Raw genomic sequence first — 22,236 nt, 5'->3', positions numbered from 1 at the left:
ACCGAGCTGGGTTTGATGACTTGTGGGGGGTGATCCTGCTGTTTGATGTCCAGAGCTCGTTAATCCAAACCTCATCTGGTATGCAAGGTCAGACCCTACTTTGATGTTCACGGGGCAGCTCTGCCAAGTCTAGAGAGCCGAGAGGGCACTGTTCGTTTACGAAAGATCAGGAACCGTAGCAACCCTGACAGATTTTGGCTTTTGTCCATCAACTACTGTGAGGATGAGGTCTGGTTTGTTAAAGGGGCCTCTTAGCTCTCCTGCAGCTGAAAGCGCACACATGAACATTTCCTGAGAAGCTGAATCAAATACAAATCATTTCCCAAACACGCAGGGTAATTGGAGGAATGTGTGTAACTTTCATGTTTTCCTCAGGGTGCCGTCGATACAGTTTATTATAGACGAAAGCTCTGCGATAACACAGAGTATATAAACTAAACAGGTACTGCTTCTGTTTGTTTTCTAAGATATTAAGTTTTAAAACCTACACTTATTCCTCTAATCTCTCAACCACATCACAGCAAATGACAGCGATTATTCATTGTTCATTTTGGGTGAAGACTTGTTGCATAAGCACTTTTTTTATTTATGAGACCTCAAACCCTTTTTTGATATCCTTGGAAATAGATGGGAATGAGAAGAAACAGTGTGTTTGTTATGTAAAATAAAGCAACAACAGCCCCCACTTTGCACCCAGCGCAGGAATTCACTGCAATTAACTCTTCAGCGTCGCATGTAAATATGAAGGTTTGGGGCTCCGCGGGCAGGCCGGCACTCACTCACACACAGGGATCCTGGGCCTTTGTTCTCCCAGGGCTTTGGCTGGCCGCCACACTGCCTCAGTTGGCGGCACCTAGCTATAATTCTTTCACAATGGCTGGCGTGTGAGCCGTCCATCATTCCTCTCCCGTGTCTCCCTGCTTCTCCCAATGCACCCCCTCTGTGCCCCCCCCACCACCACCACCACCACCACTACCCCTTCTCCACTGGCACCTCTTGAGCCTCAAGCATATTCAGGTTTACTCACTCAACAGCACATGCCAAGTCTTTTTTTTTTTTATCATCCTGCCATCTTCCACAACTAAATAAGCAGCCCAGAGATGTTTATTAATTCACTCTCTTTACACTTGGCTGTGCTTTGATCAGATGTTGGGTATCTAAAGAAATCATTTCTGAATGTTAGTGAGATCTTCAGTTGTACTGCAGGATCTCTGCAAATTGTTTCCAGATACACCTTTTTTTGATTTAGCCTCACACCTACAATAACCTCAGAAACTAATGCCAAAGAGTGCTGATCTGTTGATATTATTTCTGGTCCCTAAAATACCATTCAGCATTCACTTGATACCAACATGATATTGGTTAAACTCAGTGTATTTCATATCTTGGGTCTTTAAAGGTGTCAACCCCACAGGATGCTTGCAGGGAGTTATTAAAAACAGCATAGTTGTCGACATTTGATCACATTTAGATCCGATCGTTATTCTTTATGCCATTAAATGCCATTTCTTTTAAAAAATGCACATTGACGAATCCATGGCTGATATTCCTGTGGTTTTTGTTCACTATTTAATTACCGAAGCCTGAGTTTGAATCTGTACAAAGATTGTTTATTGCTCCATTTCTCTGGCCCAGCAGAAAGCCACAAAACTAATATAAGAAAGAAAGAAAGAATATTGTAGAAACAGTAATCGGCATAGTCACACCAAAGGGAATGTTTCCCAGGACCAAGCTGAAAATGTCTTGTTATGTTTGATTGGTTTTGTCACCAGAATTTTGTCTAAAGGTCTTAATCTCTAGACGTTCTTGTCCACATTGGTTCAGGACAATGTATAAAACCTTGGGTCCTTGGCAGCCATGAGATGATGGGAAGCAAGATGAAGCACGGTGTCTGGTTTGGGAAACTGGGGATAAGGTTTGGCAGCTTTCCTGGATAGGCTCAGCTGGATGGTTTCTCTTTTCGCTGGATGTTGAACATTACGTGGCTACAATCCAAGTGCTGTTCAAACAGGTTCACCTTGGTTATGCAGGAATTCACAATGCTTAATATGTCAGAGATTAAAGCGTCACAACTCTTCCAGTGCAGTCTGTATATTGGCCTCATTCTACGTCTTGGCATCATAAGACCAGGTCTTCCTGCAGTCCTGCTCTGGTAGGATGGATGATGCACATTTTCAGACCCCTGGAAGGCATAATGTTGCAATCGGTTGACAATTGTGTCAAGAATGATAAAAGAGAGCTGGAGAGAAAAGTTAAAACTCCCTTTTCTCCTCTGCACGGCTTGAACAATCATAGCTTGAAGTAGATGTGAATTATAGATGGTAAGTTTCGGATAATTACAGAAATGACCGGACAGAGGCCTCTTAATGTCCGAAATGTGTGGATGGTGGAGGTTTCAGAAGAAAATTTGACCATTCAACAAGCAATTCTGATGGAGTATACTGGCCCCTACTGATTGTCCAGTGTGGCATTTTTGATATAGCTTCAAGGTGGAACTTTAAAGTTTGTCTCAGCTTACTGTCATATGTGAAGTAAATGGGCCAAACTCAGTGCTGTTTGGCAGCAGGAGTCGGAGGTAATGTTGCGACAAAATGTGAAGAGGGAAATAGGAAGGCTAGAAAATAACTTTTTAAAGTTGATTATAAATATTGACAAGACGTTAGAGCCTTGTCATACTCCGATATCTCTCCTGAGAGTATCACGTTGTGGCCGTCACTGTGAGGAAAAGAAAATGGGAATATGTGCAACAACCGGAGATTATCTGAAAATCACACTTTTGACAGTCTTGCTCAGGTAGGTTCATAAAACATAAAAAGGTTATCAGGAGCAAAAGCCCTCAGGTGCTCGAGACTGAGACGAAAACAATTTCACATCTTTCAATTTCACGTCTCCATCCTGATGACGGAGCACCATCATTAACACGCCTGTGGCTTGCTGATATAATTGCATTCTGTCAAGGTGCTGCACAAACATGTCACATAAATACTGTATGTTTTATGGGCAGGACTACTTGAGGCCAGATATTTCAGCAGTGAGATCTATGCAGAATTGTCTGATGCAAAGGCACATTTTTTGGTTGTGTATACCTCAATTACCTCAAAGCAAAACTTTGCTGACAGGTATTTCACATTTTAATGTTTGGTTTTGAAGTTATTTCAACAGTTATTGTTTGTCATTAAATACTTACAGCACATAAATCCTCCTGGAACCGCAAAGTGATGTTTTAATATTCTATTTGTGTAACAATTAAACAAACAAGTTACAACATGTTAATTACTGAGCTTAAATTGTTGGTAAGCATTTATTTTTTACTTTGCACAGAGCCAGGCTGGTTGTCTCCCTCAGCTTTTAGTCTTAATGCTAAGCTAATCGCCTCAAAGCTCCGACTCTGTATGTCTATATTGTTCTTACTGTCAACAAATGTGAAGTACTGTGTGTGTATCCAAAGCCTGGTAGCTCTTATTCCTCTGTGCCATAGACTTTCATTGTTGTCCAACATCTATTAAAATACTTTTAAAGCACAGTTACAAAGTGCTTTAATTCAAAAATAGAAAACACATAAAATAAAGACGAAAACTAAGCAGGCAACTCAGGTAAAATCAGAAAATGCTTTCCAATAAAATTGTAAGTAGAAATATGAAAGGTGACTTTCTGACTCAGATGGCCTTATTTTCTTGGGCAGGTTGTTCCAGAGAACCGAGACCCCGATAGCCATGAATGTGTCCCCTTTATTTTCAGCCTGGACTAAAAGAGACAGAAGTCCTCTGCCCGAGGATTTTAAACCATGCAAAGGTTCATAAGGGATTAAATGGTCTAAAATATAACCTGGAGCCTTTAATGTGATCATTAAGATCTTAAAATCAGTCCTAAAACAAACAGGGAGCCAATGTAAAGAGGCTAAAACAGGCGTGATGTGATTGTGCCTCTTATTTTTGGTCAAAAGCCTGGCAGTTGAGTTCTGAACAGTCTGTAATCATTTCAGAGTTTTTTTTGGTTAAGACAAGAGAAAAGACTGTTGCAATAATCAAGGCATGAGGAGAAAACATGTCAGCGAGCTATTCCACTGTACTGGGGCGACATGTTTTTTTTACCACAAAATGTTAGTTTGTTTAGAAACCGCTCCAAAGTCTAATAACATCAATCATGTTTTCGGTCTCCGGAGAGTAGTTCTGTGTAAGGCAGAGGTCAGTGCACATGTGCGGGAATGTGGTTCTGTTTAATGCTTGCTTCGCTACACATAACCTCTTGATTTTGTACTAAAGATCTTTGAGAAAGTTGTAGAGGTTGTGATATGTAGCATAGAAAGCTAGCGAAGCACCGCGAGCATAAACTGCATTCCCAGGCCGAACACAGAACTACTCTCCTGAGACTGAAAATGTAATGAAGGAACATGTGAGTCAGTGCAGCGGTGTGGCTCATTGACATGTTTTTAATCGTTTTTGGACAACAACAGAGGTCTAGGGCACAGAAGAATAACATATATCAGACTTTAGATACACACAACACTCATTAGTAGGATCGGTTCATTGTTGGTTTGGCTCTGTTTGAGATTTTAGATTTTAAAAAGAAGGCGAATATGTGTTGAACTAATTCAAGTCAGGATTAGCTGGATATAAGGGAGCTTGTGCCAAACCATGAAACATAATACCATCCTTTAGAAATAACATTTAGACATGTCATTTTCTTGCTTCACATTTACAAATGTGAGATGCTTGTCACGGCCTACTGTTGGCACCTGAGCATTGAAACCGTGCAACGCTCAAGGTTCGACATTTTCTTGTGCTGTACTTTCTCAGTGGATCCAAACACCCCTCTACCTGTTTTGTGAGCAACACAACTCACTGCTGTCTGACCAGAGAGAGAGAAGAAAGCTTATAAAAAAAGAGAGGAACAAGGGAAGCAGGCAGCAGAGGATGGAAGACTACAGATTTATCACCCAGCCGTGGAGTGGAAAGAAGTGCTGCTAGTCTGGAGAGTGGGTTTCCACTTCAGTTTAATTCAGTGTGAAGTGTTTAAGACACACAAGTGTGGTTTGTGGAGATAAATGGGAAACCCAGGCTTTTTCCGTCAAGAATGACACCTCTCTGTATGAACTCTCTCAGTAGTATTTGGCACAGCTGGTTGCAAGTTGTTGACAGGCTTCAATGGTAATTTGCAGCAAGTTGATTAAGTATTTGAAGTATGTCTTGTTTTGGGTTTGAACTTCAGATTTATTTTTAACTGCTGACGGTTTCTTTTTCTTTTTTCTGACCTGACTGGAAGCCATCAGTTTTGAATTTTCATTGAAGGAATATTAATGACAGCTGCTGCTGAACAGTACGAAGCTGCACTGAAGAATATTTCAGGGGATATCTGCCATCTAGTGGTGCAGATGTGCGCAGATGTTTTTTCACAGCTGCATTCAATATGTAACACACACAGATCGTCGTCCGCTTGTCTCAGTGATGATGGATACAGAATGCAAACTGCCACATTGCAGCGGACCATGATTAAAAAGCACAAGTGTTCAGCATGTTAACTAGGACTAATAATAGCACTGGCATTAGTCAGGCCTTTATCTGATATATATAGATCTAAGATAACACTGAGGAATCTGCTGAACAGCTTCAACATGGTAAATCAAGATCCCAGGACATTTCCATGACATATTTTATCAGAGTATAGCTTTCAGAACATCAGAAACTTTACATTTACATATTTTAAAACACTATGCATGCCATGTGTGGGTTAGGAGAACATTTCTTTGTGCAGCTTCTAGGAAATCTGCACTATAAATGGCATGTGTGATGCTAAATGACTAGGCCCTCACATCCTGAGGTCACTGGTACGTTAATAGCTGCTTTATTACCATAGCATGTTAACCTGGAGCGCTGCTTGCAGCCTGAGAAGAAACTGAGGAGCTGCATGAAAATAATTTCACCGCAATTATATCAGCCACTTTGTTGCGACTCCTCACTGCCCAGCTGTCTGCCGCCTGCTGCCAAAAAATGGATTAGTTTCGCTGCTACTCTAATAAGACTGTTAGAGCAACAGCATGAGGCCAAATAAATGAATGAAAGCTGCAGATAGAGGACAGAAATAGATTAATATTTTCAGACTGCGGCATGTCTCTTCATCCAGTCGTAGCTGGAAAACTAGCAAGAGGCAAGGGGAGATTCTCATTATCTCTGCACACAAGGAACAGCCAACAGCCAGCCGGCTCTCACCACGATCAAAATCCCGTCAAACGCTCTCACACAGGACAGGACAACGTCAAACAGAGAGTGTTTTGTATCCCCTGAGGTCAGAAGTACAACCCAGGTGGTAATAAAACTCAGGCAGACCATGTTGGTCCTGTAAACGTAATCTGCAAAGTGTTAATTACAACCTGGCACCTCTGTGAAGCTGTGTGTGCTGGAAGTCAGCTGAGACGTCAGCGGCGTCCTGATCTCCTTCTTAAACAACACGGCGCGAGCCATGGCGACAGCCTTGGAAACGAGATTTTCTCTCTGTTGGGGATCCTGTTTGAATGGGCTGCTTTAAACAAATTAAGAGCCAGTCAGATGCTGTGTTTGTGTGACCCCCTTTCTCCTCTGGGGTGTTTGGGGGGTGGGGGGGAGCACAGCCAGAGATCCTGTGTTGTTTACTGTCATTCATGTGGAGGAGAAAGGGTTTGTGTGTTTACCACACACAATGTCTCACAGATGACACTCAATGTAAATGCTTTTAAGCTGCATTACGGCCCACGGAGATGAGAGGCCACATCTGCAGGGCTGCAACCATAAGTCAATTAATCAATTAGTCGATCGGCAGAAAATCACTATTTTGACCATTTCTTAATTGAAAAAGCCAAACATTCTCTGTTTTGAGCTTCTCTAATGTGGTGATTTCCTGCTTTTCTTTGTCATTTATGATGTTAACCTGAATAATTTTGGGGTTTTCGACTGTTGGATAAAACATGGAGTTGAGAAGATAATCAAGGTGAATCAGTCCTTAAAATAATCACTTGCAGCCTTACACGAATGTTCTCTTTTTTAAAACTTTTCTTCTACTGTTTCTAATCATTTACATCCACTAATGATCAGTTCAGTTTGACCCTGCATATCATCTAAAGCAGCGTTCATGTTCTCACTCTAGTCCTCAGTAAACTCGTCCCTCCTGTCTTTGCTCAGACTTAATTCAGAAAGCTCTTACTCTGTCTACCTTTCTGTAGCCCCAGAGGACAGGGTTCAGTCAATGAGCCCCTCTCTCAGATTTTGTTATTTTGTTATTGTGTAATGGCCTCCAAAGGTTGATGGATGGCTCCTCTACAGGTCTCCCTGAGGAGCAAACCCTCTATCTAGACATTAATCTACTGCTGTGAGACAGACACGCTTGTTTAGCTAGCACAAAGCCCAGTAAGCTGTTGTCTCTGAGAAAAAGCTGGCCGTCTCCAGAGCCACTGGAGGCTGCGATGGCTGGAGCCAGAGTAATGACCTGTGAAATCCACCGATAGAGTTGTCCTGTTGCATACAGGTCTGCCGGCACCGGGCCTTGTTCGTAGCCTGCCGCTGATTTATCAGTGCGCCTCTCCTGGTGCCACTGGCTTTGTGGAGGTTTATGAGTGCTGACCCAAACGTTCGCAGTTTAAAGTAGAATAAAAAAAATCTTTAAAATTGAGTTTGACAGGAACATGGTATCTGCCTTGAACAACTTGGCATAAACTCCTAAAATCGATGCAGCTTGAAATACATTAAAACCGAAAAAGATACGATTATTTGGTTCAATTGTTAATATATGAGCTCCACTTCCACTGGTGTGTCAGAGCAATGGTTTCAAATATTTACCCTCCTCTGTCCTGTGAAATTGTCAATATTTTCTCTCCTCCTCAATCAGATTAGGATGTGAGGCTGAACGTTAAGGAGAGAGGCCTTTGAAGGTGGTAAGCAGAGTAGCTGTGTCTTCCCCAGAGCAGATTATAGAAAGATCAGAAGGGCAAACTTCCCGCTGGCACCTTCTGTCTGCTAGATACAGTTTGACTTTGTTACCTCAGTTTCACAGCAGAGGGAGATTCCTTCTTTTTCCTGCCCTGTGGGTGTTAAAAGAAACTGCTCCCTGGGATAGAAACAGCTTCTTTTTTTTAATGTGAAAAATTGCCTTTCACTTTTTGTTTCACTACCTTGACTTCATATTTCACTTTCTCCTTCTCTCTCTGCTGTTTAGCTTTAGGTGCTTTTTACCACATTATATTATAATCACACTTGTTTAATGTTGTTAGGTAACAAACATGTAAGATACCTGAACTTGACACTGTAAAAAGCCTGATTTTAACATAATATCAGACAATGTATTGACTGTTTAAAGCCATGGTAGAAGCTCTGCAGGACTAAACGCTAATATCAGCACACCAATATGTTTTAATGGGCAATGTTAACATGCTGATGTATAGGAAGTAATGTTAAATATGTTCACCATTGTAGTTTAGCTGAGGCTGATTCATTAGTCTTGCAGGTATTTGGTCATAAACTGAAGTATCGGACAAATGTAGAAGTTGACACTAACGGAAAAAGATGAAAAAAAGGGAAATCACCGAAGTTTCTACAGTACAAAAAAGATGTCACAGGCATATGACACATCTTGTGGTGTGACTCAAAGCGGACTTTTAGGTGCTTTCTTTTTCAATACTTGAGTGCGTCATCAGGAGACAGATGCCTTGCTATTGAGGGTGTCGGCTGCTGCCTTTTTAACTGTACTGCCTGTTGAATACATAGTTATGAATGTCTTATATACCTATTCTTAACAGGTCAAAATCATGTTCAACATATTCATATTCATATCCGTTTTTTTCTAGCCAATGCTGACACACTGTCACACTAACCATGCTGGATAAATGTAACGCTGTATTTTCCTGCCTGGCTTCCCTTTATAAAAAAAGCACTAAATCAGCAGCGGTTAATCCAAAATTCTGCCAACAAGGAATAGTGGAAATAAAGTTATTAGTCTTATTTAAGAATTTCTACACTGGTTGCCTGTAAACTCTAATTGATTTTAAAACCCACTTATTATTTAGAGCATGGGCTTGCATTACAGTATGTTGGCTTTGCTAGTTAGAGAATCCCCTCTCGCAGCCCCCATGAAGTCCAATGAACACTTTTTTTTTGATCGGCTTTCGATTTTTTTTGGCCCAATGCTTTTTAACATTCTTTATAGTAGAGCTGAGACAAGCATTAAACATTAATATTCAAACCCAAGCTTCAATCTGCTCATTTCAGCTTTTTGAGGAGTTGTATTTTATTCTTTGTTTAATTCTGTTACCTAATGTTGCTTAATTTAAGTGTTTACTATATCATTTATAACCTCAGAACTTTAATTGCCTTACGAACCCAATAAAGAGATTTTGAGCAGCTGATTCAGAACTTTATTTACTTGTTATATCGTCACATTTGCATTTACAGGCAATGAATTCTTGTTGCGCTCACAACATGACTTAAACATTTCTGTGTCACGTCTTACAGGTAGCTTAGTGGCAATTGAAAAAAAAAAGGTGTTTATGGAGCCAAGGTGACATCAGATACCATGACTAATCAATATGTTTTCTCTCTGCCTGCTTGCCCTTCAGGTGTCCGTGAATTCAGAGGGGAAGGAGGCGGAGTTCATCTGGTGTAATAAAAGTAAAGCTTGGAGGAAAATGTGACAGATGTGGAGGCCTGTGCCAGCGAGAAAAGCGAGAGTGGGACTGTCAGACATGTCGACTCCGGCATAGTGATGGATGGAGAGTGAGGTAAGACAGATGACATCGTCTGTCTGAGGCCGTGTTGTCATAGTGGAGGATTGCCGCTTGTCTTAACCTCTCAATATCAGAGAGCAAACTGAAGTTTGTTTACACTGCTCCAGTGGAGTGATTTAGAATGAGGGGCGAGGGAGACGTGGGTGTAGAAGGTATGCTCGCTGGAGGGTCGGATCAGGTTTCTAAACAGTCCCTTTGAAATCGAATAGCAGCCATCCCCGGCGTTTTAAACTCAACCAGCCGCGTTTGGTTACAATCCTCAAGGTAAAGAGGAGTCCAAACACAAATACAAACAGAGAGAAATTTGACATCAATATCAGTGTTGGCTTTTAAATGCACAAATCAGTCAACATCAGGCCTGGATTCTGACCTATGATAAAGCAGAAGATTAAAACAAACAGCCAAATGATTGCATCTAGTTTGGTTTGGAGACATCACACAAACCTAAAGAACAGCACTAATGTAGTTTTCCCAGTTGGCCACACTACTGTATATGCTGTGTATTATGAGTGTTTGTTATGTAGATTATTATCAAGGTGCAGAGGGGAGTAAAACTGCTTTCCTGCAAATAATAGTAAGTAAAATAAGTTCCCAAATGTCCCTAATCATGTGTATCGCTTGATCACTTTCAACGTAGCATTATGAAAAAAAAGCTTATTTCTGGCTTCTAACACAAAAGGCCAGAGTTAAGCAAAGAGCTGATTGATTTAATGCATCTTGTGTTGCTAAAACAATATGATGTCCCAGGGTAAAAGAACCCCAAAAAAAACAACAACAACAAAAAAACATCCCTGGAGATGAACTTGCTGAACGCTCTCTGCAAAACAACATGGTTTGGGGTGTGTGTTATTGCGATGGAAGATGGATTGGAGTCTGGCTTATTTTGCCAGGAGTCAGGTGTGGGGTGGGTGGGTTGAGGGGGGGAAAGTCGGGGTTGGTGTATCGGCGCTGGGGGTGAGCGGGGACGAGGAGGTGGAGGGGGGGTATTAGGCTCATTTCCAACCCCGGCCTGAAGTCAGTGCTGGGTTGGGCTGTTGGGTATATACAGTATGTGTGTGTGTGTGTATGTGTGTGTGTGTGTGTGTGTGTTGGGGTGAGGAGGGGGGGGTGGGAGGGGGGTTGTGGGGGTTGGGATTACACTGTCACACTGTTCATACTGTTTATGCATACCAGGCCACTGTGAGTGCCTCTTTGTCGCGTAAGTGTTTACTTGAATTTATTTTGGGAGAATTCCACATGACTGGGACGGGGATCTCTATAAATTATGGAATCGAGTGCTTTGTGTAATGATAACTTCTGTCAGTTAGTCAGTCTGTGTGACAGTGTTTTTAAGAGTGTGTAAATACAGGGGTGGTGAAAGAGGGAGAGGGGCGTCTGTGTGTTGAAAGGTGCTGCAGACTTTCTTTTTCATTTAGTCTCTTCAGCAGAACAATAACAATACTTTAAATTGAACTTCTTGCACCGCTTTCCACGCTTTACCACATTTTTTCACCAGTAGTGACACGTACAATAACGAAGCACATTTACACGTCTATATCACCTCATAAGCATTTCCTTTTTTTTTTCTTTGCCAGTTCACACATTTATTCAACTATTCTTGTACTTTTTACTCCTCTATATTCATCTGACAGCTTTAGTAACACAAAAATGTGTAAAATATGAAGCTTTATTATTATAGATTAAACTACCAAGCAATAACTCCACCTCCACCAGCTGCAGCAATAAAATGCTACTCACACATTACTGCATAAGTCATAATAATCCCATAGTATAATATTTATAATTACATGCAGGAAAGAGTGCATGAATAGTCAGTTTAATAGCTGTTCTGCAGCTTTCAATCATATCACATAATCTTTATCGGTAGATGGTGTTTATCAGTTGTCGGGAGGGGGATTGAGGAAGTTCAGATTTCCATTTTTCTTTGAGGACTCATAAGCTCGGGCTTGATCTGCTTTTAAAGATCATGCGATATGACTGAAATCTCCAGAAAAGCTGTTAAATGAACCTTGAGATGAGGTTATTTTGTCAGCACCTTGTTCTGTTAGATCAAGAATGATTTTTTGAACTCCAATTCTTTATTTAGGCTTTTTTGGCAAGACTTTTACATGTAATAGACTCATTTTTTCTTTACTTGTATTGCTTAAGTATCTAAATACATCTACTACAACTTGTGAGAATTGGAAATTGCCTATAGGTGTTTGTACTGTACTCAACTGGAGCCACCTCTTTACTTTCTGTCTAGGATGTATGCCGCCATAATCCTCCATATCTCCTCATCGGTATCACTAGTAATACAAAACTGACTGTAACTAATGGTTATTTCCTCAGTTTTAGTTTGTTTTTTACTTTATTGCCTGGTTCATTGCTCAGTCTCCTTAGTAAATTAAGTCAGATGTCCATTGGACCTCTCAGAGCCCAAGGAGTCATCTTTCAGTTGCATATTTTGCCTGAAAATTTAAAAAACAACAACAAGGAAATTCAGTTTCTAATGACATGAGTTTGAGAAAAGTTGTGAATACTTACATTGGTGAAGCTAGAATCTGCAAATGTTGGTAATTTTTATTCTTACATGTCAGAAATGGCAGCCGGTTTCTTCTCAGTTACAGTTACAGTACACTCGTATTCGTATATGCAACCAGCAGGTCAAAAGTGACATCACCCGACAAGGGTTAATACAACTGTGGCCAACGCTCGTGGCTTTCAGGGGATCAGACAGAAGCGACTATATTGTCTCCGCTCCCGACTGAAAGACAATTTGATTTGAGTAACTTGACGCCAAATCAAAGCTTAATTATCCTGTGCCTTCCAGTCACACAGCTCAACTTTTCTCTCAGTGGAAACACTTAAAGAAGCCACAAGTTTGTGGGTTAGAGACAGAAGGAAGTGCAGTGCCAAGTCATACACTCACCCGATACCCAAAAGGAATGAATGGCTGAAACTTAATCTCTAACCATATAGTGAAAGTGTTTGCATGTCACAGGCATGTACAGGTTAACGCTGTTATCAAGATGATCAGATGAGGATGCAGTGGAAACACAAGACAGCAACATTCCTTTTTGCAAGTACTTGAAATTAGAAACTGTGGTTGTAGATAACGAAAAACACGAGCCAATTTTATCTTTGTCTGTCTATACTTTTATATTTGTATTAATCTTATAGTAAAAATACTACATTGACACTGCAGTGGGTGCTTTTAATGTGAAAAACTCAGGAAATGGTTTGTTTGTTTGCTGCATACAATGAGGTAAATTAAATTGAAGGATTTTAATCTCAAGTGTGTAAACTAATAGATTAAACAATTATGCTCAATTAAGAGACTGAAGCACTCTTGGGTTTTCGTTTCCTTTAAGTACAACAGCACCATCTAGTGGCGCTGACGGGTAATGCGTCCACAAGTCACAGAAAGCCTCATTTACAGAGTTTTCCTTCAGTTTAAAAAGAAAAAAACCTTAATGTATCACCAGGGGTGCAATTTAAAGGTGTTAATTGTTACTAAAGTGAAACATTATTTAACAGTGGTGCCGATGAAGGCTCAAACTATGCAGCTTTAGAGAGAATGAAGGATTAAATCGTCATGGAAGTGTTTGGGGCTGTGAAGAAAGTCAGCCAGGGTACAAAAATGTCTCCCTGGAAGCAGCAGATCCATAACTTTTGAGAATAATTAACATTTCTTTCTAAAAAGACACATGTATTGTAAGTTTATTTTCAGTTTTATATCAAACGTACATTGTGGAGTTACCTTGTAAACAAAGAAAAGCTGTTTACCTTGAGTATAACGAACCAAAACGTAGGCTAGTGTGGAGGTCTAACAAAACTCCCTTCATTCATGTATATATATATATCTGGTTTACACTCCTGTTTACTAGCTTGGAGTCTCCTTCACTGCTTTTGCTGACACATTCCTGTGTTTCTTGACACATTACAGCCATCTGCAGATCAGTGGAATAGTGTGAAACCATTGGCAGGAATGTGTATTGCATCACATGCTCATAAAAGAGAGTTGCTCCATAGCTGCTACGAGAGGTCAGGGTCTTCACAGGGCACCTTAAATTGACTTTTCATTTGTGTGTAAAAACAATAAATAAACCAACCCCCAAGTCAGAGTTAAGGTTGTACCATTTATTAGACAATTTGACAAGTGGCATGATACAAATATTGATGACACTGTCCTACCCTGACAGGCTCTTGATTTTTAAAATAAATAGGTTGAAAAGAGAACAACATTTCCACTGAGATGGTTAGTAGATCTAAAAAAAAAAAAAAAGTAAACACATTTATTCCAAATTACAAGAATTACAAAACATATTTTATATGAACACTTTGCATTACCCCATAGCCTATTACATGGCAGAGAGAAGTGACATTTTGAATGAGACTAGAAATGTATAGAAACTTAGTGTATCCTGAGACATACTGACAAGAGGACACCAAATGCTGTGCACCTGTAACACGTGTGTAATATGAGAATACACTCCTTTTGTTTTTCAGCTGATCCTGAATGGAAACTACTTCTATTACTTGAACCTTAACCCTTCGTATTGTTTCAATAAGGCATCGTATATTTGTGAATTTCATACATCTGTGATACGTCTTATAGCAGGTTTTTTTTTTCTTTCTTTTTTTTTTTTTACCAAAACAATATAGACAAAATAAAATGGCACAGTCTCCATTCTATACTCTAGGGGTACTTCTTATTGAACAACCTGAAATTCTAGCTATCTTTGGGGTAATGCCTTTGTGTTTAGTCTTTGTGAGAAAGAAAGGCACAGTCTGCAGAGCAGGATTAGACAGAAGAGTTCAGTCGAAGTGCTTTGTTGCTGAACTCCTCTCAAGGGAGCAGAAAGTAGCACACATTGTTGTGGTTTCTTTTCCGTTACATCAGATAAAGACTTTTTTTTTTTTTTCTTGTCTGGGAGGCCAGGCCTGCAGCTCCGAGTGAAATGAGACGTCTGCAGCTGCAAGTGGAAAAAAACAACAACACAAAACAAAACAAAAACTGGCATTTCATTTCTGTACTAGACATTTTGAACACCAGTTTGCTACAGACACAATGAAATCTGGAGTTTTGTGGTCGACGACAAACAATGCTGAGCCGTTTTTTTTATTGTCAAGCTTCGTCCACGCCCAACCGCTCCCTCAAGCGCTTTCAAAGCATTCAGTGGTTTCAGAGGGTGGAGCCCCGTCAGGTGAGCTGTCGTCGATCATCCTGCCGTTTCAATGCGACCGCATTACTCTCTGATTTCTGTCTTTTGAACTACACAAGTCTGAGAAGATTGAAGTTTGCTGGTGAATACTTCAGTGAAGCGGGTGGATACGAAGGACAGAACTGAAGCGAAGGAAGAAGAGCAAACCTCAGTAAGGACCCAAAGTCTTATCTGAGCACCAGGGAGGAACAGAGATACTGTATCTGACTCCCCACATGCTTCAGCCCATTTGGAAGAAGAAAAAAAACAAACGGCACTGATAAACCGGCTGCACTGTGTTATGAAACTTCTTATGGTGCACACCGTTCAACACCGCTAGCTTTCATTACACAGATATAAAGCTGTTGTCTGCCGCTCGAGAGCCGATCGCTGGTACTAACACAAACGTATGCGACATGAGAGTCTGATACATTTAGAGCTATATAAAAACAATTATATATAGACAAAAATGATAGTATACCCTGGAGGGAAAGGACTTCCTATCCCAGAAGAAATGAATATACATAATGCAGCAAAATGTTGAGTAAAACAGAGGTAGCTAATTTATGAAACATTACAAAAATAAACATAACTATTGACTCAATACTACGAAGAATTAAAAAAAGGTGTTTGCTTTACATTATCTATTGACTGATATGGATTCACAACATTAACACATTATGAACTAGCCCATTAAAAGAAGCTAACCCTCCTTGCTTATGCCTACCCTTTTCATTATTTCTTCATTTTTGTCTTTGACTCCCGCTGTGTACGTTTATAAGAAAAGCAGATCATCTCATTAACAGAGAAGCAGGAGATTCATTCATATTTTTCGCATAGATTAACCTGACCTATATCCAGTGGTCATCGGCAGTTGGGCCTGCAGATCTTTCTTTTTAATCAGAGTGAAAGAAAAGCACTGTGAAGTTCTGCTAGTTACTGACTCAGAACATTTGAAAAGGTCATGGATTTTGCAGTAACGCCGCTTATTCCCTTCAACAAAGTTCTTGACCGTGAGTTATTTATCTCAAGAACTCTCTATAGCTGTCATTTTGGACCCACTGCAACCACGAAATTATTAGGAAAGTCTGTTTTGCAAACCCTTGCATCAGCTTTACGGTTTAAAAGTCACTGCCCTTCCTTCCTCCGCTGATGTTTCTTTAACATTTTGTAGACATAAGTAAATAAATTACCATCATCAATAACCAACAGTTCGCCCCCTTTTTTTTCCATTTATGGACTTTTACTGAAAGAAGATGAAGAGCAAATTAACCTCCGTGTCCTGATGCATTGCTCCGCCCCAAAGTTTTATCTTTATGCTTCGATGCCAGACAGTTTGCTTCGTCTAGTGTCCCGTCAGTAGTTTCGGATGCTGAAGAAGCCAACGCTGGTGGGCGACTCTTTGACTGTGACAGTGACTAGATTAGCGGTGACGTCCGTGACGAAGACATGTTCTATCAGGCTGCGTGTGGGCTTCCAGTCCTGGTTCTGGACCATCACCGAGCGATCCTGAACAGCGTAGGAGGAGTCCTGGTCGGATTCTGAGCTGCTCTCCTCTTCGCCTGTGCTCATTTCGTTCATTTTGCCTTTCTTGCCATCTTTGGACGCCGACCTCTCTTGCTGGCTCGGGACATCTGTGGAGGATTTATGCACACCGCTCTTCTCCAGCCTGCTTTGAGCTCTAGAGGTCTGGATTTCAGTTGTCTTATCTTTAACCTTATCTGCTCCAGACTGGTTCTTCCTGGTCTGCAGTCCTACAGGGGTAGCTGGACTCTGGGGGGGTTTGTACTCCTGATTTTGGGTAACAGTAGTCTTCCGTGTTGGGTTTGTTGCGTTTCTCAGACCTGATGCCGGGGGAGTGCCGTTTCCAGGAGCGTCTTTACCCTGCACCCGTTTGCTCTGAAGGTTGAGCGGCTGAAGGCCAGCACCTTGATTGGCGGAGGCGTTCTTCGATGGTAAGGAAGCCACTGCTTTAGTATTGGGTATCCTCTGCAGTGTTGACACAGGGGTCTGAGGTTTCTTTTGTCCGTTGGGGGAGCTCAGTGTATGCTGAGTGGTTCCTTGAATGGGGTGTTTGGATGTATTCAAATTCAACGCTGCAACCCCTTTAGATTTACTAGCAGCTGCTTTCAAATCCAGACTTGTCTCGCTGCTCATACTGGAGATGGACAGTTTACCCTCCGTGACATTCCTGCTTTGGCTGGATTTGTTCAGAGAGAGGGGGGAAGGCTGGGCTGACCTGCCAGATCCCACAGAGCTCGTGGAGTTTTTAATAGCCCCTTCCTGGGCCATAGAGCTCCTGTTCTGACCACCCACTGTATCCCTGGCTGAGCCCCGATGGAAACCCATAAAGGTGAAGCTGGCCGGGTGAACAGGCTTCTTGATTGCTCCGGGAAGATCGGTATCTTTGGATGTCTTGAGGATTTTGCGAGGGCCCTTGGCCGGTTGAAATTCCTTCGCTTCAGGGGGCAGAGGTTTTCTGCGTCGTTTTTTGGCCGGCTCCTGTTTCGCCATGACAATCTGTGCTTTCTTCTGCGGGACAGGGTGAAGGTCTCGTGTTCTGACAGCCGGGCTTGCTTGTTTAACGTGGCTGTCGTCGTCATCGTCGTCTGACGAGGATGAAGAGGAGGAGCACGATGAGGAGGAATCGGAGGACGACGATGAGCCAGATGAGGAGCTGCTTGACTTTGGAGCTTCAGGCACATTTTCCTAAATTAATAAAAAGAGTAAATAGTGAATGTTATGAACTAAAAAACACACAATGCTCACAAAGAAAGGCTGCTCTCCTTTGGATTATACTTACAACGATTTTTCGTGGTCGTCCTCTTGGTCTCTTCCCTCGTTTACGCAACAGCAGCTCCTTTTCTTGTTCTCTACAAACACACATTTCACCAACAGTGTTATTTTCACGAAATTTGAAGGGTTTAGTCAAGATGATTTTAAACATAAAGTGGATGGGAGCCATCAAAGGGACTACTCTTAACAAGAACTCAAATAAATATTTATATACTTGCATACATGTAAGCCAAACATCACTCCGTTCATGAGCAGATCAAATGTGTTTTAACTCTGTCTGAACAATATTTGCTTGGTTTCAAATGTCAGGTTTTTCTCTTCCTCTTGATGTAACGTAAAAAAAAAAAAGAAAGAAGGTGATGCCTAGAAGACGTTCAGGTCTGTAATCATGTGTGTGTCCAAGTGTTGCAGGGTTGATTCTGAGGTGAAGAGACAAACCAGTCATTAGGTGTGTCACTAATGGTGTGTTTCGATGAAGACACTCACTTCTTGTTGAAAGCGGCCAACAGTCTGGGGTCGAGGATGTTTTCTTGGGGTTCCCAGCTGTTATGTCTGAAATAAATAAATGACATGAGGAGTGTTAAACAGCACAGTATTCATAAAAAACAACAAGAAGGTAACGCAGTCCAGGAATATATAAAAAAGAAAAAAAAGGTGCCCTGCAGCCACAACAGTGACCTGCAAATTTAGAAAATGACCTCTCAATGGAGTTCATTCATTAAAGTAACAGAAGGCTCTCTTGTCCCTGCAGTCGTAAACTTACTACAGACTGCACGTATATTACCTGAGGAAAATGATTTAACGACTGCCTTAGAAATACCAGCATGAGTAGCTTTCACAAAAACAGCTCAGGAACTCACATCGCTCATACAACAGTAATAAATGAGTCGATACTTTAAATGAGAATTTGTGTACAAATCCAACCAACAGGACACTATAGAAAAGAGCAGACTGATATTTTGGCACTTGTAATTTCTTCTATTTTTATAATGAGTACAATTCCTTAACAAGAAAATGCCCTTACAGGCTTTATCGGTTCTCTATTAACCAAAAATGCCAAATATTCCCTGATTTCAGCTTGTCAGATGAGATTTGATGCATTGCACATGTGACATATATCGACAAATTGAATATCAAAATGAGGACATCGCCATGCTCTTAAAGAGAGTTGTGAATTGTGTTTTTATGATGGTTTTTTAAACATTACATCGACGCAACGATTAACCAAGCAAATGAAAATCAGCGGGTTATAAAGTCTCTTTGTATTGTTGTTTTCTGTCTATACTTTCCATAGTCTTATTATTACCCATGTAGATACAGGAGTAATAACCTACAATGCTAAAACAGTATAATTTAAATCAAAAACTAGACTAATTAAATGAAAAGTTGGGCTTTAGATGTTTTACTCTGCTACACCCAAACCTGGAATGACTTGTAATGACGAGATTTTGCATGTCAACACCACCAATCAGTCATTTTGAGGGAGTAACTAGATGTGACGACGGGTAAATATGCAGTAGTGTGAGTCAGTAAAATGTGAGCAATTTGCAAAAAAGCGTATTATTATGTTCTCTTTAGAGCAAAATGTTTTATCCTACTTTTAAAAAAACAGGTTTTCACAGTTTCTAGGATATATGTTCCCTATTTTTATGGACTATTTTTTTAAATTTGATGCATATTTTGGGGGATTGCTACACAGAAATAGTAGAGTTGAATTCTCCACACAATGAGAACAGCTGTAGTATAAAACCTGAGTGTTCAGCAAAAAGAAAACAAAACATGAACAAAGCCGAAAGGAGGAGCATTTCCAGGTTAAATGGAGGTGCTCTGACATTCGTGGGAAGTCCCTTAAAAAAACAACAAGTTTGTCGTGCTGGCGATCATAGCACAGTTTTGAAATGTGTTTTTAGAAAGCTGAAATAACTCATCTGTGTATCATAACAAGCTCCAGTGCTAAATTACCAAAAGTGCCCAATTTTGCTTTTTTAGGTGTACTCCGCCTTATTTTCTAGACTTGAAAGTATGCATTGGGTGTGTAAGCTTCCTGAGTATGAGTGCATGTATTACAAGATGTTTTTTTTTTTAAAGAATCAGCTAAACAAAAACTTTTTCCTAAACTAAAAAAACAAAACAAAAAACAGGCCATTTTGTTTTTCTCTCCTTTAAATGATCAGGACTACATGCATATGTAATGACCTTTCTCCTCATCACTTGTTGTTGAAGGGTCTATTCTGATCAGCAGTCACCAGTGAAATAATCAACCCCCACCTTTTTCTTTTTTTCCCCCCCTACACACACACACACACACAAAGGATGGGGGTCTAACCGAAAAGCCATGGAGCTGGCAGGCAACAGTGTGCATTGATGGTGGATTACAGCAACAATGTGCAGTGAACAGAAAGGGCAAGTGACAAGAAATGAAGGCAGACTGGAGCATTACAAGCACCCAAAAAAATTAAAGACTAAAAGCAAAACAAGTATGTTAAATATAGGAGTTTAAAGACTGTAACACCATGTTAAAAAAAAGCTATAAATCAAACATATCATATAGTAAAACTGACTGATTGGTTTCAGAGTCACACACACACTCACTCATACACTCAACTTGTTGTTTTTTTAGATCAGGGATAAAATGTGTTAAACATTATGGATATCTGGGTAAACAAAAGGCATAATAAAATCGGATGGATAGCACTAATGCAGCTGGATTAAATATTTCCCTTTTTGCTCACTTCCTAAATTTGAGGTGTAATGAACAATAGGGGAGGCATATATGCAAAAAAAAAAAAAGGCAGGATTTGTGTAGCTGTATTTGAATAAAGTGCACACGGGAACAAAATGTAACACGTTGTTGTAGTTTGGACTCGGTGTGTGTTTTTTTTATAATCCTCCCCCTCCCCTAAAAAAACTAAATAATCACGGTAAAGCTAGCAGCAGGTTTTTTAACACAAAAGCGACACGTTGTTGTTGTTTTCATTGTTTCGGGGCAGAGCAGCAGCAGCAGCAGCAGCAGTACTAGTACTTACTTGGATGACCATCCCCTCCACTTCACAAGGAACTCCAACTTTCCCTGAAAGAAAAAAACGGAGAGAGAAAGAAGAGAGAGAGAGAAAAACATTGGCAAAACTGCCCCCCAAGATTAAACAACGTGGATTACATTTTTTTTTTTTTTTAAAGAAAAACGACGACTCACGGCTCTGACCTTTTTCAGTCGTTTGTTTAAAATGCATTCCGCATCAAAAACCTGCTCTCCCACGGCGCTTAGCTCCTCCATGTCTGCTTTCTCCCCCCGAAATAAGAAGAAGCCCTTTATCAAAAAAAGAGGAGCTGCGTCAAGTCACGCAGAGGCCAGCGCGTGCAGGGGACCGGATGTTAGAACGCGTCGCCTTCGAAGTAAAAGACATAGCGGTTAGAGAGTATTTATAATAGAGGAAAGTAAAGGAGAGTAAAGTAGAATATAATAGAGGAAAGTAAAGGAGAATAGAATAAAGTAGAGTATAATAAAATAGCATATAATATAATATGATATAATATAATATAATAGAGTAGAATATAATAGCATAGAATAGGTTACAGCAGAATAAAATAGCATATAATATAATATAGTAGAATATAACATAATAGCATAGAATAGGGTACAGCAGAATAAAATAGCATTGCATATATTAGAATATAATATAATTTAATAAGGTAGAATGGAATAGTATACAATAAGGTAAATAAGGCATAGAGTAGAATAACATAGATCTTTACTGTCCACCAGAGTGAATATGGTCCATATAGTGTAATATAATATAATATAATATAATATATAATTGGGTAGAGTAGAATAGATTAGATATTTGCTGTCCACCAGAGTGAATATAATCAATATAATATAATATAATATAATTGGGTAAAGTAGAATAGAATAGGTTTTTATTGTCTAGAAGTTTAATATTTTCCATGTAATATAATGTAATGTAATGTAATATAATATAATATAGGATAGAGTAGAATAGCATAGAATATAATAGAACAGATCTTTACTGTCCATCAGAGTGAATATTGTCCATATTATATAGTATAGTATAATATAATAGAACAGGGTAGAGTAGTATAGATTAAGCTAGAATAGAGAAGAATAGAAAACAGTAGAGTAGAACAGAATAGTATAGAGTAGAGTATCGTAGAATTGGATGGATTAGGTTCGAATAGAGTAGAATAGAATAGATCTTTATTGTTAGTCAGAGTGAAAAAAAAGTTGTCTTTTGCTCACCAACACATGAAGACACACTGACACAAACGAGCATCAGTGACAAAATCAGAGTGATTGATTAGTCGTCGGTTGGAATGTCCCAACTAGCTGCGAGCATTGAAAGTGTCATGGATGTGAAACAGCTGATTCATTTAGTTGAAATGAGGCGTTATGTCTACGATACTTCATTTCACTACAAAAACGTTAAGTTGCTGTCGGCTGCAGTTGATGTCATTTCCAGTAAAGAAACATTTAAATGTCGCAATATAAAA

At 40.1% G+C, this 22,236-nt stretch overlaps 2 protein-coding genes across 2 annotated transcripts in view; both read right to left on the bottom strand.

Moving 5' to 3' along the window:
• LOC133999458 (small integral membrane protein 36-like) overlaps positions 1-22,236 on the bottom strand; it is a 370,942-nt gene that overhangs the window by 77,067 nt on the left and 271,639 nt on the right. The window lies entirely within an intron of this gene.
• cbx2 (chromobox homolog 2 (Drosophila Pc class)) lies at positions 13,888-21,011 on the bottom strand. Its single transcript, XM_062439531.1, has 5 exons — positions 20,930-21,011; positions 20,754-20,797; positions 18,214-18,279; positions 17,735-17,804; positions 13,888-17,640 (listed from the first exon to the last, which is right to left on the bottom strand). Exons 1-5 carry the CDS (start codon positions 20,999-21,001, stop codon positions 16,288-16,290), a joined length of 1,605 nt encoding a protein of 534 aa, XP_062295515.1. The 5' UTR covers positions 21,002-21,011; the 3' UTR covers positions 13,888-16,287.

This window comes from Scomber scombrus, chromosome 18, assembly GCF_963691925.1.
Source record: "Scomber scombrus chromosome 18, fScoSco1.1, whole genome shotgun sequence".
In the NCBI taxonomy this organism is placed as follows: domain Eukaryota; kingdom Metazoa; phylum Chordata; class Actinopteri; order Scombriformes; family Scombridae; genus Scomber; species Scomber scombrus.
Note: the sequence above shows the minus strand (reverse complement) of the source record. Positions and strands in the feature narration are given on the sequence as shown.